This window comes from Ostrea edulis, chromosome 7 (assembly GCF_947568905.1).
Source record: "Ostrea edulis chromosome 7, xbOstEdul1.1, whole genome shotgun sequence".
NCBI classification, from domain to species: Eukaryota; Metazoa; Mollusca; class Bivalvia; order Ostreida; family Ostreidae; genus Ostrea; species Ostrea edulis.
The window spans coordinates 19380259-19396866 of record NC_079170.1 but is presented as its reverse complement, the minus strand read 5'-3'; the positions used below and the strand labels follow the sequence as shown (position 1 = coordinate 19396866).

The 16608-nt window shown below is 34.0% G+C and overlaps 2 protein-coding genes across 3 annotated transcripts; one reads left to right on the top strand and one right to left on the bottom strand.

The window, feature by feature from the left end:
- The first annotated feature begins 283 nt into the window (after positions 1 to 283).
- Positions 284 to 6098, top strand: LOC125653585 (universal stress protein Sll1388-like). 2 transcript variants are annotated; one of them, XR_007361984.2, is made up of 5 exons: positions 293 to 574; positions 4240 to 4335; positions 4832 to 4938; positions 5470 to 5741; positions 5912 to 6098. XR_007361984.2 is itself a non-coding variant. In XM_048883151.2 (4 exons), the coding sequence occupies exons 1-4, from the start codon at positions 490 to 492 to the stop codon at positions 5689 to 5691; spliced, it is 510 nt and encodes a 169-aa protein (XP_048739108.1). In that variant the 5' UTR covers positions 284 to 489; the 3' UTR covers positions 5692 to 6098. The 2 variants fall into 2 exon arrangements, 1 of the variants encoding a protein (XP_048739108.1); XM_048883151.2 differs by having other exon boundaries at positions 284 to 574; positions 5470 to 6098.
- LOC125653586 (uncharacterized) lies at positions 6097 to 15562 on the bottom strand. Its single transcript, XM_048883152.2, has 3 exons — positions 15325 to 15562; positions 9270 to 9359; positions 6097 to 6354 (listed from the first exon to the last, which is right to left on the bottom strand). The coding sequence occupies exons 1-3, from the start codon at positions 15487 to 15489 to the stop codon at positions 6175 to 6177; spliced, it is 435 nt and encodes a 144-aa protein (XP_048739109.2). The 5' UTR covers positions 15490 to 15562; the 3' UTR covers positions 6097 to 6174.
- Between the last annotated feature and the right edge of the window lie 1046 nt (positions 15563 to 16608).

Sequence of the window (16608 nt, the reverse complement as noted above, 5' to 3'; positions counted from 1 at the left end):
AACAATTCATAACATAATCAACCATAGTGAAAATAAAGTAATGTTCAAGTTATAACTCTTTTGTTATGTAAACTGTTTATAAGATAATACGTTGAGACCAAGCAGTGAGAAATAGCATGCCCCTTGACGTTTTCTTTATTAATATTAACACACCAGTTCTGGAGAGCAGAAATATGTTGTCATCGATGAGCAACACGTGTGTAATCATCAATAGTTTATCCTTAACTGTATCTGTAGTTATTTGTCACCTGGATCACTTTTTTTCAAATCAACCGGCTAAAATTACATAACCACATCCTGAAGGGAACGTGTTACGTACGACAAACAAATTTATTAAATGAACATGTAGTTTTACTTAGGTACGCGTCAAATCCCTGTGGTCAGTGAATATTTCTCGTCAGGTGTAAATTCCAGAACTGGGTCATGTAGATGCGTCTATTTTATGTACCTGTGGCGGTTGTGTATACACATATAGACAAATACTGAATCATGATGGCGGAAGGGCAGTCTCTCAAACCCAGGACTGTTCTTATAGCAATTGATGGCAGCGAGTACTCTAAATATGCCTTCGATTGTGAGTATATTTTATCTATATCACTTTTCTTCATTCTTCTCTTTTCAAAGAAAAAAGAGGGAAAAAAGCATTCATTGCACGGAAATACAATGTACTAAAGTCATCTTTTCTGCATGACAACTGTGAATAGCCATGGTTATGAATTAAATAAAATGTATAGTCAATCATCAATACGTAATATTTGAATTATTTTTATCAATTCAACAATTTACATATATCTGAAACCCGAAATATGCACGGCTGCACTTGATGTGCTTGTTACATTTAAAGATACATTTTATTTAACATTTTGTATATGTAGAAAACACACAATTTTTAGAGAAACGCGATCTTTGTAAGATTTTGTGCGTTTAAAATGTGACCCCCTCCCCCCCCACCCCCCCATAAAATCAATTTGAAATTAGAGACGCATAGATGTGCGTTAAATGTAACAATCAGTAAATGTTTTAATGATATCTTTAATTTCAAACTTTACCGCTGCACTGCAGTGAATGAGCATTACCGATATTTTCCAGTTTTCATTTTTCATTTAGAATTTTATCAAAATAGATCAAGACCTGACTACTGATGAAATACCAGTCTGTTTATGCGCTCTCAGGCTTATTTTATTCAGCGTATCAAATGTGATTAATGTATATCTGTCTACATGTACGTCTGTAGCGGTTGTTGGAGGGGGAATGAACGATCGCAGGAGGCAAAATCTCAGTTTAAATCCGTGATTGTTGTCCGAGTTAAGTGTCTTTAAGCCATAGTGCAGTGACATTACAGAAAGAGTGCTTGAGGATAAGTGATTATAGGATAACAATTTTACACTCCATAAAACAAACATATGGACATTGTTTATGGTCAGCGTGTCACAGGCGAAACAGTCACGTGTCTGTAAACAGATTTTGCGCAAATTGTTGATGTCACGTTCATGGTATATTAATTTTGTTTACTAAATACCACGAATAAGAAAACGCACTTCAAACCGAGCAAATTAGACTTCTCTGGCTTATCATTCATATCTATGGTGCATTCCTGACACCCCACCGAATCCTAATAATCACAAGTCGACTTACTGTCGCTTTGATTGAACATTCAAATTACCGCTGTGGATATGCCCATCCGTAAAGCATAACAACCCCAAAACATGACAAAACAGAGTAATTTTCTAAAGAAAGTAGTACAGACACACATTCTTAACGTGACAAAACAGAGTCATATGCTGAACGGGAACATGCATTTCACATACATTGAAAGGGAAGCCGGAAGGACAAACTAATTTATATCTTTTCCAACTTATTTCATTTGTGGGGACTATGTCAGATGGGCATAGAGAGGGGAAACCGCGAGTCCCCAATCCATCCCTGTCTGAGCTTTTTAGAAAATGAAATATATTATTTTGCATATTTATTCAGTTATTTTATTTTTTTTTGCGCTTCCATTTTTAAAATAGTAAATGCTAGTTCCTAGTTAACCCTCCGGAAAGGGGTGGAAATTTCTGGGTCCGTGCATATTTATGTGTATGTACGTCCACGCTTGCCCTAACGCATTTTAGTTTCTCTGAATATGATAATTTATGTACGTAGCAATTAAAATGAGAGCTCCTTAAGACATATTCCATATGGACATAATCGGCCAATTCTATGGATCAATTACAAATACTAGTAATTTATTCATAGATTAAAATAAAAACGCCCACCGCCCTTTATTATAGGTTGTACACATGAAAGAAGCAACATATTGCAAAAGTAGAAACATATAAATGTCGATCTGGAAACATTTAGCTTTGAAGGGATCAAATTTTGCTGCTACTTACTATATCATTCACAGTATCATGTAACTGCATGCAAGAAAAACACATTGCACACTGTGTGAGTTCAATCGTTTGTTTTCGGTGCGATATTATAGAAAATCGACAATAGCTTCTTGCATATACAGTAATGTAGGTATATGAACGTAACAGGTGTTGTCACATTTAAAAATGTGCATTAATCATGCATCACCTAGAATTTTTACATCGTTATCAGTGGACTTCATTAAATTAATGATACATTGTAACTATTACAGCAGTGTTAAGGAGGTACTATAATCGCTGACTTCCTTTTAAAACATGAATGAAAATATAAATATTAGCAATATTTGCCTATTCATTTAAAAAACGATCGCCTATCTGAGTAGCTCAGTAGGTTAGCACGTTGACTACTGAACTGTAGATCGTGGGTTGGAGTCCAGCAGGGGTTTAAAAAAAATTCAGATTGGTTTCTATTAAAACTGCACTTTTTGACTAGATAAAGTAAGTTTGAAAGTTTTTCAATTTCAAAATATCGCTGTACATATCCTCTACTTTCCATCCATATCAAGTTTCATTGGTGTAGCTCCTTAATTATTACATCAGTGTTAATTATTACATTAGTGTTAATTATTACATTAGTATTGATTATTATATTAGCGTTAATTATTACATTAGTTTTAATTATTACATTAGTATTAATTATTACATTAGTATTGATTATTATATTAGCGTTAATTATTACATTAGTTTTAATTATTACATTAGTATTAATTATTACATTAGTATTGATTATTATATTAGCGTTAATTATTACATTAGTTTTAATTATTACATTAGTATTGATTATTACATTAGTATTGATTATTATATTAGCGTTAATTATTACATTAGTTTTAATTATTACATTAGTATTAATTATTACATTAGTATTGATTATTATATTAGCGTTAATTATTACATTAGTTTTAATTATTACATTAGTATTAATTATTACATTAGTATTGATTATTATATTAGCGTTAATTATTACATTAGTTTTAATTATTACATTAGTATTAATTATTACATTAGTATTAATTATTACATTAGTAGGTATTACACTAAGCTACTGTGTCACCGGTGTCTCGTGTTTCTTTTTTAAAAGAAATATATATTTTTAAACTATTTACATAACTTTTTTTCCACACAGATAAACACCTGCATAAATGTACATTACTAAGTGTTTATGTTATGTGCAGTACGACAGTACGTGTATTTTATGTACATTACTAAGTGTTTGTGCTATGTACTGTACGTGTATTTTATGTACATTACTAAGTGTTTATGTTATGTGCAGTACGACAGTACGTGTATTTTATGTACATTACTAAGTGTTTGTGCTATGAACTGTACGTGTATTTTTTGTACATTACTAAGTGTTTGTGCTATGTACTGTACGTGTATTTTATGTACATTACTAAGTGTTTTTGTTATGTTCTGTACGTGTATTTTATGTACATTACTAAGTGTTTATGTTATGTGCAGTACGACAGTACGTGTATTTTATGTACATTACTAAGTGTTTGTGCTATGTACTGTACGTGTATTTTATGTACATTACTAAGTGTTTATGTTATGTGCAGTACGACAGTACGTGTATTTTATGTACATTACTAAGTGTTTGTGCTATGTACTGTACGTGTATTTTATGTCGAATGTCTGATATACCTTCTAGTTGGTACAAGATGTTTCAGCTCATGTTTCTTTCTTATTGTATTACAGTCCGACTTTAAATAAAGATTACTTACAATGCACTTACTTTACTCTGGTGCTTGACTATATGTGGATATGTTTTATAGTTTCACATTTTGACATAACTATTCAGCTTTTGAATTTTGTTTTCTTTAAGGGTACTGTAAATCCATGCATCGTCCAACAGATCACGTGGTCATGATTCATTCCGTTGAATTCCACAACATTGTACAGACCACGCAGTGGTATTACAGTACGTATTGTATTATATCCGTTTACCTGATCAAGATATAGGACTCACGGCGGGTGTGACCGGTCGACAGGGGATGCTTACTCCTCCTAGGCACCTGATCCCACCCCTGGTATATCCAGGGGTCCTTGTTTGTCCAACTCTCTATTTTGTATTGCTTATAGGAGTTATGAGATTGATCACTGTTCATCTTCACCTTTCATAGTGTAAAACAAATACATATGTATTGGTAAATTTACTTCTATTGAATTTTATTTATTTAGAAATGTTGATAAGAATATTTTTGCTAACCTCACCTTTTTAAAACTAAAATAGGGGGGAATTTGAATTCGTGAATTTCCCTAAACTTTGATACTTTGTTTGTGAGATATTTCATTTCCCTATTCAATAAATATAAATGTTTAAGATTATTAAATTGAACTACATTTCCTATGACATTGATCCATAATGTGATTGCGTCACCATTGATATTCTGTCAGCCCCTTTTCTTCTATTACAGCTCCCTACTCCTTTGATAAAGACACCATTAATCAGATGATGGAGAATGAAGCTACGCACATTAAAGACAAATTGGAACATTTTGCTGATATGATGCGAGAGAAAAATGTAATATAAATTGTGTAACAGTAATTATAGCAGTCCATTCCTTCAAATACTGAAATACTCAGAATATACAGCTGTATTACGTACCTACCTCTGGTGTGTCCAGGGGTTCGTGTTTACCCAAGTATCTATTTTGTATTGCTTATCGGAGTTATGAGATCGATCACTGTTCGTTATCTTCACCTTCCATACATGTATGTGTAAGGTCCCTTTAGTGATCGTTCGTTACTTCGAGCAAACGAATTTTCATTATTCAATACTTATTTATTAATTTAACTTATTAACTTAGCTATTAATTTTAGTGATTTAATATTCAACGTAATTACAGGCATATTCGTATTGTTTGTTAGATATTTTGCCTGAACTCAACACGTCAATTTGAAAATTGAACTCGGAGTTATTTCAAACATACGCGAACGCTGGAAGAAGATCTCTGTTGCTATGGTGTATGGTGCACCCTTTTCGTAGAGGTTTCATATACGATGATAAAATAATGGTGTAGTTATGCATCAAAACTCATTTTACCATTTTCAGATTAACGGTACTGTGAAAAGCGTTCATGCTAACAAACCCGGAGAAGGCATAGTCACCGCAGCTCGAGAAGCGAATGCTGACGTCATCATCACAGGCTCACGTGGTACGGGCAAGTTGAGGAGGACATTTTTGGGTAGTGTTAGTGATTATGTGTTACATCATTCCGATGTCCCCGTCATCATATGTCGTCATAAAGACCACCATCATCACCATGGACATTAGACCGATGGCCGACATGAAAAGAGTGTTCAATGAACCTTAAGAATGAGGGGGTATGAAAAGCGCTTTACTTATCGATATTATGCTTAAATACATGTAGATGTGGAGAGTTTTGTATAATCCATAAAGAATTTTATATAGTCTGAATTAAGTTTTGAACGTACATGTATCATAAGCAGATTCAACGTAGTTTCTGGCATGTTCTAATTTACTGTCATTTCAGATTGGAATAACATGTGCATATATATGTACAGTGTGTGATCGGAAGTTTCTACTGTTAATGTAATTGTTTTCAGAAACATGATGTTAATTTCATAAATGATAAAAGTTTCTAACATTTGTTTGAGAAGCTTTTATGGATCTATAAAAAAACGAATAAGAATTGATTAAAAACAAGGAATTCAGCGAAACATTGCATGTTTTTATTTCTGTGAATTTTACGCAGCACTTTCTGGACTGTGTATATTAAGTATTCAGCCATTATGTTCAGCCATTCGCAGCATGGTTAGTGGCTTCCATGAATTTCTTCCTTTCTGCCTCCAGTGTCTTCTTTGATTTGCATATATAGCGTTTCTGTGCTGACGCCATATCAACAATGGTATTCCCATCGGAAATCTCGTTGATAACTTTAAGAAAGCAGCCCTGGTATTCTGGACAGCGACATTCCTGTCAATAAACACACACATAATTGGATAGGGATTTTGGTGTGCACATTTATGCATGGAATGATTATACTGTGAAAGTATGCATGTTTGTGTTTTCATGGGGCATGTAAACAAAATAAATCATGCAGCCTTCCCGTCAATGAACGATAGCACGGTAGATGCATTGCTGGAAACTATGCTTACAACAAGAAATGTTTGTAAAACATATATCCCCCCTTCCTGTGGTGCAATATTGAAAAGGGATATACATATGCATCATTTAACTGATAGTAGTGCCAAACTCATTCCAATATATTGAGCAGACAGTATCTTCCTATGTCCAGAGGGGATTCACCATATGACCTAAAAAAAAAACCAAAAAAAAACCAGTGTACCAAGTTTGATGTCTGTCAAGGAAAGGGTTCTCAAGATATTGAGTGGACCGTATTTTCCTACGTCCAGTTTGACCCTTGACCTTTGACCATGTGAATCCAAATTTACAGAGATCATCTACTCCTTATGATGTACCAGTGTACCAAGTTCGATGTTTGTCAAGCAAAGGGTTGCCATGATATTGAGTGGATAGTATCTTTTAATATCCAATTTGATCTTGACCTTTGACTATGTGTCAATAGGGGTCATCTACCCTTAAATATGTAACAGTGTTCCAAGTTTGATATATGTCAGGCAAAGGGTTCTCAAGACATTGAGTTATGTCCAGTTTGACCTTGACATTTGATCATGTAACCTAAAAATCAACAGAGGCCATGTACCAGTATATTAAGTTTAATGTCTGATATGGAAAGGGATTGAGCCGACAGTATCTTCTTATGTCCAGAGTGGATTGAACCTTAATCTTTTGAGCTGAAAATCGATAGGTGTCCTCTTCTACTCATAACCAACTCACAAATAAAATAGCATTACGATCAGGTGAATGGTTCTCAATATATTCAGCGGACAAGATTTGGTCTACCGACCGACAGGTGCAAAGCAATATGCTTCTTTTTTTGAAGGGGGTATAAAATTATTTAAATGTATTCTTTTGTGCAAAATATTGCTAACATTCTTGTTCTTTATTCACGTAATGACTGGATTTCAAACGCTCAACACACAGGAACAAGTCATCACATGACATGTCCAGTATGACGTCACAAATACAAGCTTTTATTGATGCTGTTGACCATCCATCTGAATGACCATAATCGTGTACTAGATGATCTTCATCAACCCGAAATATTTCCATAGACGATCAGTGAGAAACCGTACTGTATTACTTTGTTGAGAGTCGGATCACGACATTGTATCTACACTACTTAGGACGCTCTTATATTGATATGACTAATTAAAACCCTGCTGTTCTTGAGAGGATTTTCGATGATCTTCCCTATATATATCCACATAAAACTTTGATCCATTATCATAACCCCCACGATTAGAACGATTTTGAATCTCCACTCGATCATTAAAGAAGCTTTCACAAAGTTTTGTCTTTTCTGATTCAGTGGTTTTTGAGAAGATTCTTAAAATATACCACCATGTTTTCACTATTCATTAATTATCTCCCTTTTGAAAAGGATGCGACCCTTCATTTGAATAATTGCATATTCCTTTTTATCCAAATATGCTTTACGACAAGTATGGTTGAAATTTGCCCTGTGGTTCTGGAGAAAAAAATGTTAAAAGTTTACGGACGGACTGACGCCGGACAAACTGTGTGATTTCGCATTCTCTATGGGAGTTGTGATACTGATCAGTGCGCATTATCTTCATTTAAACTCAGGTGACTTAAAATAGTAGGAATGAACGCTATAGATTTCTAGGGGGGGGGGGGGTTCCAAAATTTTTCATTCATAGATAGGAAACGGGGACGAGTAGTTAAAGTATATCATCGAGGGAGTCAGTAACATTTCAATTCCCAGAGAAAGTTTATTTCCCGAGGCGTAGCCGATAAAAATAGACTTGCTGAAAGGGAATTGGAATCTTATTGACTTCCTTGATGACATACTTTAACCGTTTTGTTAGGCCGTTCTTGGCACGCTGATTTTGACTACGGATAACTCCGTTTAGCTGATCAAGACATGGGACTTACGGCGGGTGTGACCGGTCGACAGGGGATGCTTAGTCCTCCTAGGCACCTGATTCCACCTCTGGCATACATGTATACATGTACAGGGGTCCGTGTTTGTCCAACTCTCTATTTTGTATTGCTTATAGGAGTTATGAGATTGATCACCGTTCGTTATCCTCGCCTTTCATGTGTACGAATATTTCAAGTACAACTTAACCTTTCACCTTTCATCAAACCGATACAAACATTAAAACCAGAACAATAATATAATGTTTAAAACCTGGATCCTCTGGACCTACTGGTTGTTGTTGTCCTTTGCTACTGTAAACTGACTCTGATATACGGACACCAATTAACCCGTGATGGAATTCCATTTTATATCTCGACGGAGGGTAAAATAAACACACAACCTTTCAACCATTTTGTAATGAATATTCATGATTCCATTCGGAACTTATCAGAACTTTCCATAAGATAAAAAGAAACTGTTAAATGTTTTAAATAGGTGTGTAACGGTTTATCAAACTGACGCACCTTTTTGCAAGGAATCAGTCATTTCACGGTGATTTACAGGGAATTGCCAAATTATGTATATTTACATTTATATGGCGAGAAATCAGTAGAGGTATAATAATCACGACTGACATCTTCCGCATTGAATAAGACAACACACAGACTGTGATATCACCGCATCTATTTTAACGCGACCTTAGAAGTACAAACTCTATATACATACAGATACGAAAGCAGATCCTTCGCAGTCACAATTAAAATCGCAAAACGGTGCAGTGAGAAACATAATCAAACATCTTTCAAATGTAGTAAATCTGTAAAGCCCAATGCCTTACATTGATTCCACTCTGACTTACCTCCTCCATTACGATTCTGTCTTCATTGGCTTCCATATTTACTGGGTCCAAGCATCTCGTCTTCTCCATATATTTGTCGATGATGGTACACTGTAAAATCCAAATAATTAATTTTCTGTAATTCTTATATCTTGTTGAAGTATTATTATACATCTATATATCTTGCTTCAGTAGCATCTAACGGTTTTAATGGGAATGAAAAGTTTTATTATTTTATACTTTTTTTTAAATCTTTTTTTTTTTTTCTCAAAATTTCAAAGCAATTTCTGTATCCTCGGCATCCATTCCATCTTTTTAAAAGAAGTGGATTCGCTTTTACCATTGCTAATTCAAAATGATATTTCACAAAATTATTCGATAAAAATTGCAGCTAAGCATTCAAACTTAATTTACATATAAAACCCATCCGGTGCAGCTGTGCTTTACAAAGTATCAAATATCAAATAGAGATTATATCATATACAAAAAGTATATGAATTACACGGACTTAACGATAATATTGATATCCACTTGCAATCGTCATATTTGGTTTATTTCCAATATTGAGAAATGAGATATTTTTCGTCCCTTTTGAGAATCGTTAATCTATCTGTATATTTACTATTTTCCCACCTAACCCTTGATATCAGTGTTTCGAATCCTTTGATGTCATCATATATTTGGCAAATACATTACATAATCAATTTATTAATTCATTTTTTGGCATCATTATTAATGTTGAAAAATAATCGAAAAGACACGTACAGACGACTCTTAAAAAATATAACAACGTTGTTAAGAAGCCTGACATACGCCTTTCTCTAAATTAACAACACTCCATCAAATGCAACACTTGTATAAATAAGAAAGCCTGGACAAACTATCACTACGGAAGCAATTCTACAGCGGCGTCTTTATATTTTTCGACGTATTGACAAAATCAGGGGAAAAAAAATGATTTGTCTGTTGACACTGGTACGGCAGAATTTAGTTTTCTATTTACCTTTCAAATACATAGCACAGCTGTCATAAGTTTGTCTCTCTCTGTATTGACAGTTGCTATCTAACTGTGTGAGAGATTGATGATGTAGATATTGCCAATGTCATAAAAGGGATGCCTTCTCTTTATCTTAGTTAATGCCCATACTTAAGCGTAAATCATTAAATATCATTATATCTTCAAGGCCTTACAAATAAAGTGCGCTTTCATTACGTATGAGTTCCAAGTCTTGATACCATTTACACCGATACCACTATTATATAACACCCTTCACTATCGGAGAATAGTACAAAAGTTGCAATAATTGATAATACATGCAGAATCATACAGAGTTCATTCATTATGTAAAAATGTTGCATTTTTATGTTCTTATTACAATCTGCTGAAATTTGCACCTACCTATGGTAGATCTATACTAGATATAAATTTTTGCTCAGGATGAATCATATGTTTTAACTTTTTTTCATTACATTATTTATACTTGTGAAATTCTTCAATTCCACGCATGGTTACGTACTCTCACATGTCGGACGTTTGGAGAAAGCACTCATTACCTATGTTTACGTCTTAGCACGAGCGGAAATCGAACGTAAGAACTTCCGGTTACGGAGCGCTCTACCCACTGTGACACGTCGGCCGTGCTCATACTGTATAGACATCTGAATATTTACATTCACTGAAACTTTTCGCTTATATTTCTTTCGAAATTGACATTGCTTTCATCATGCATTAGATACGTTTGTTGCAAACTAGTTCAATCAGGTTTCTAGAACCACCTGTCTGCAAAATCATTACCAATTATAGAGTGTCATTACGGTCTAAGGGTCTATTAGCTGTTCCGTTTAATGTAACAAATGGGTAAACCATATGATATTTAGATTTTAATTCTAATCTATATTTTTAGATAATGCGTAAAATATAATTATAAACCATAGAATGTCCTTCTTTGTTGTTTCATCGGATAGCAATCATTGCTTACGCGGGTTATGCATTTTTTCTACAATGCTAGCTACCTTCATCACTCGATGAAACAACAAAGAAAGCATTCTATTGTTTAAATGAACATATTGAAGTGCTCCAGCAGTCAAAAAATTGGCGCAGCTAATACAAACACCATAACTAAATCTTTTCTGTATGCGGTTTTATTTTCATTGTATTTTAATTTTCATTATATTCTAATTTTTATTGTATTTTACTTTTCATTGTATTTTACTTTTCTTTGGACGGGACATATTATAGTACAGCGATGTCTGTACATTCGTCCGTCTTTCTGTCCGTCCGTTCGGGGTTTTCTGTTTTTATTTCCATTTCTCTGTCACATATCAAACAGAAACGTGCTGTGAACCTTCTTTGTGGGTCACTCTAGATCATTTTGCAATTCTGATCTCTACTTCTCTTACATGAGTGTTGCCGCTTTATTTCAAATGGAGGGTACATGATATCTAAATCCTCCCGCAGTTTTCATGTGAGGACCTTCTTATTTTACAGAGTGTTTGTATGGGTATTGAAGATTTGCATATATATGGAAAGGGTTTTGATTTTTGTAAGAGTTTGAGAAAATTACAGGATGTTGAACTTAATCGGTTTTGAGATAATATTACAAATTGATTACTTATTTGTCCCTTTCACTCCTATCACAGTTGTCAATCTAAGACCTTTGTAAACAAACTTGAAAATGTGCATGTTGCAAGGATTTTGATTCCCAACATTTTCCTATTTGAAAAAAAATTAAGGGTTGTTGAACTTTGTCAATATGGAGAAATATTTTCAACATAATTATGCTCTTGGATTGTCCGTGTAGCGGACAGTATAAGAGGGAACTTATACTACCTCACTAGTATAGTAGAATTCAATATCCTATAGAGAAAGCAACAGGAAGATTTTTCCCATATAAGTACCTTTTCATATGATAAATTACAAAATTTCATTTCTTCGATGGGATGATGATAGGATTTGGATGTATGTAAAAGTCCTACCATTATCCTATAGGATTTCTGTTTTCGGAAGCTAATGTGTATAATTTACAAGGGTCCGTGGGTTCAACCTTGGACTATGGGGTGCCGATTAGAATCCCATGGCATGCACTCTGGTATTTCTCAAACTCACTCTCATAGAGGATATAAAATAGTTCGGACTTTGTCGTGTCCGGAGTTCAATGCCCCACTGTTATTAACAGTGTTATCTGCGTATAACCGACACCAGACATTCTTCAATTAAAATAATCAATCAGAGGATTGTGATCAGGTCGACAGAGCCTCGTCTTGAATCAAACATAACATAACGATCTGTATTTAGAATTAAAATAGGGTTTTTCGATCGATTCGTGAATGTTAAACTTGCAATCACTCGGTGCATGATAAAAAAAAAATTCATTTTTCACTTTTAAAGTTAGTTTCGTAAGAAAATAAAAATTACTTCTTTCCCGTATTTCATTAAAAAGTATTTCAAAAAATAGCTAGGATTTTATGTAAAGCTTTCATAACCTACAGACTACATATGGATGAGGATATCAATATAAGATCCAATATGAAACTACTTTTTTCGAAGGAATTTCTAGAGATTAGCATTCATACAGGAACGTGCTTTCAACATTTTGTCATAGCACTATATATATATTTTTTTATTAAATTTATTTATAAAACCTATTTGTTTTCACGCCTCGCTATCGAAAACGAAGGGGTGCGGGTCAGAATCGGCTCTCATAAGATACTAAATTAAATAAAACACTTCACTATTATATTTGCGATATTTTGGCAACAAATTACATTTTTTAGATGCTAAATTTTTAAGTTCGGCACATGATTCCATACCTGTTTGCGAAATCAGAAGATCTGGCTGTCCTAATAACTTTACAGTGGTACAATGTACATTTTAACTACATATATACATGTACATGAGATATAATCATCAAAATGAAGACTTAAGTCACCCGAATTCAAAAATTTCATAAATTCGAAGGCAATTTTCTATGATGATGAATAAAAATAATTCATCAACGGGTCAAATCTATATTTTTAAAAAAAAGAATTTAAGCTAAACTTTGGCTTCCAGAATACTTAAGCATTCTTTCGAGAGAACAAATTGGAAACCTCTTGTTGAATTCAGAACAACAAACCACCATTTACCCATAGAGGTAGGTGGTATGGAATTCCAGCAAATGATAGAAATTGCACACTCTGTAATACTGGTAAATTTGCCGACAAATGCCACTTTTTCTTAGAATATACATCCCTATCCACTTTACGGAAAAAAGTTTTGGCTTCTAGCTATTGGTAGGTACCAAATACACTGAAATTTAGAGAATTGATAACAACATCAAACTTTAAAACATTAAAAAAAAAATTATGTATATTTATTTCTAAAATCCAGGAGATTGTCCGCTGTCCTAACATCTATATCTATCAAATGTCCAAATCGCTTTGTATGAATTATGCCCCACCTCCATTTTGTGCTAATGAACATATACATACATGTATTATCTATATATCCATACCCTTGGAAATATTGTTTATATAATTACAAATTCAAAGTTTTGTACCTCATGTGCCATTGTGAATAGTTTGAGAGAATAAATGAAAGGAAAATGAGAAATTAGCTGAATTCATAAACAAACCGAGTTCAGGAGGGTGAATATATGAAGATCTCTTGAATATAGGTACTCGTAATTGAATTACCTTACCTATTTCAATTTAATTAAAACGATTTTTTGCAAATCTTTTCTGTCTCTTGTTGGGGGCTATCTGTTCAAGATCGTTTAGGCAATCTGATACATGTGCGTTACTGCTTCAATGAGTCAGTCTTGTTAGAAAAAAGGTGTCTGAAAAAATGTATTTCTTAGAAAATCCATATTCACTTGTCTGGATCCCATTTCCTTTTCAAACTTCGCTATCTAAAACCGGGGACCAGACTATGCTGACATAGGTACTATAATTTCTTTTCAATATTCAAGGGCTTATTTTATATCTAGAGGAATTGTAGATTTTTTATTTTTATTTTATATTAATTATTTATGTTTATGATAAATGACGACCGAGTACGTAAATATGGTAATGGAATTATAAATAAATGCAATAATGATCAGGGCTTACTCAATAGTGGGTGGAGAAAAAATTGCGCTGCTAATAAAATGTGTTTGTTAGATATGGATATGTAGAATTTTTCGCCATTTTCCATCATTTCATCTTTCTCTGTTGAGTTTTAACAAACTAGACAATTTGTATACTAAAGAAAAGCATATTGCTTACATACCCATAACTAGCTTATTTACCCCACATGCCGTCTGTGGCCTTCTCTTTCACAATCTTACGGCTAGCATTGACTTTCGTGATATCTGACCCCTCACCACTTTACTATATAGGGATTTAGACATTGCACATATTCTCATTATTAAACACCATTTCAGTTATTCTCATAACACGTGCAGGACTTCAAACACACTATACCTCTTTAATTGATGGAAATACTTGACACAGTTTCACAATAAACTGTACCGTGCCTTTATAAATGAACAACGGTTGATACATACATATGTACACCGGTAATTGCAATTGATCGAAGATTAAAAAAAATCATTAGGTGATCTATTAATATATGTAAAAAGATACATGGAGTTTTATACGAGGATGCGTGGGATGTCTTGACTAATGTGAAACTATTTTGCAAGAAACTATTTTCCACAGAAAAGGGGGGGGGGGGGGTAAAGCACTTCATTTGATATTTGAGTCCAGTATATTGTGGAGAGAACTGGGTAAATATCGTAAAACGAAACACTTTCCACGAGTTGTTTCTTAGAATTAAACGAATTAAATACTACAGTGTCTGTAACTTTTATTGAATGAAATTACACATTATATACATTTACTAGTATTCCACTGTTAATCTGTAGTTGTCTAATGCTAATCAAATATCTTTAGCCCCTAGTGAAGAACTCTCCAAGAATTTTCAGTATGGTCATTTCGTTAATTGAACTTTAGCACCTAGTGAAGATCTCTCCAGGAATTTTCAGTATGGTCATTTCGTTAATTGAAGACGGACAGTTCATGAAATTCCTGTTATGTTAAAATAAATCATACTAACCGTAGGCAAAATTCTCTTCATGTCTGCTTCAAACGATGCATGCGCTACTGGAAAAAATATTCCCAGAAGGAGCAAATACGTGTGGTACTCCATTGTGTGTCGTAAACCTTGCCGGAGCAGAATCATGTTGCATGTGTACATATATGAGAAGGCAGATCTCGTCATTGATGATTTTAGCCACACGCAGCCAGGAGGAGGAGCGATTATAATCGCGTAGTGATCTACCCCCCGCTGTGTTGTATGTGTGCTTTATATTTGTTGATGTCAATTTGTGTTGAATAAGTAACCCCTGTATGAAATCAATCAATGCTTTCTTATTTAGCTTATATTGAGCGATAATGCCAGAGTCGGTGGAAAATCCTTTACATCAGTTACACGGGGTCTAAAAGAGTAGTATATTTTTATATTTGTAGCCAAAAAAGAACACTTACAAAAATATTTTACAAGGGTTTTAATAAAGTACATGTACATGGTTTTAGTCATGTACATGAAAGTACACTGTACGTGATTTTGACACGTATACATGTGCATTAATTACATGTAATCTGCAATACAAAAAAAAAATCCAGCCACTGTGATTTATAATGTGGTTGTACATTTAACTTAAAGAAAAATCACCAAACTATGTTTAATACAATGTGACGTCAATACTCCGACGCGCACCTGTTTCCGTGTGCCGTGTGGTAATGTCGTATCAAATGAGCCCACGATAAATCCATCGTTGGACTGCTATAATCAAAGATTCTACGGTACCTACCGTATTTAACCCTGGACTTTCTACAGCTTATATTTTGTCATTACGAGTCCCCGAATTTGCAGCAGCTGTTGTATCTGCCCAACAGAGCAAAGGAACGAATTTGTATCTGCAGATCAAACGAGTCCGTGTCAACGAACTATGGCCGGTAATATGTGGACTCATGCTGATTGCAGATTTTCTTGTTATTTTACTTTCGTTTTGAATCTGCACCACGTCCACCAAACAAGAAGGTAGTGTGGTCAAAAAACGTACATTCTAATTCGACAATTAGATTACCATTTTGTCTTTGGTTACATTAATTCCTGTTTAATAATGGGGAAATATAATAACACATTTTTTTCTTAATTATGCATGGATCAAACCAGACTATCATTATGATTTTTAAAAAAAAATACCTGTAGTTACTATTCAACTGTAGTTTGTTAGTATACCTTTGTCCTTTCTATGTATTTAATTCTTCCTAAGGGCTGTTTTAAATTGTTTTATACGTTATTAGGGTAATTATATCATTTCATTAGGCGCTATAT

Excerpts from the sequence above, each read along its gene's own strand:
- LOC125653585 (XM_048883151.2), top strand. The coding sequence starts at position 490 with ATGATGGCGGAAGGGCAGTCTCTCAAACCCAGGACTGTTCTTATAGCA. Across the intron at positions 4,336-4,831 it reads GACCACGCAGTGGTATTACA|CTCCCTACTCCTTTGATAAA; the intron begins GTACGTATTGTA and ends CTTCTATTACAG. Across the intron at positions 4,939-5,469 it reads ATATGATGCGAGAGAAAAAT|ATTAACGGTACTGTGAAAAG; the intron begins GTAATATAAATT and ends TACCATTTTCAG.
- LOC125653586 (XM_048883152.2), bottom strand. The coding sequence starts at position 15,489 with ATGACGAGATCTGCCTTCTCATATATGTACACATGCAACATGATTCTG. Across the intron at positions 9,360-15,324 it reads TGAAGAGAATTTTGCCTACG|TGTACCATCATCGACAAATA; the intron begins GTTAGTATGATT and ends TGGATTTTACAG. Across the intron at positions 6,355-9,269 it reads ACAGAATCGTAATGGAGGAG|GAATGTCGCTGTCCAGAATA; the intron begins GTAAGTCAGAGT and ends GTTTATTGACAG.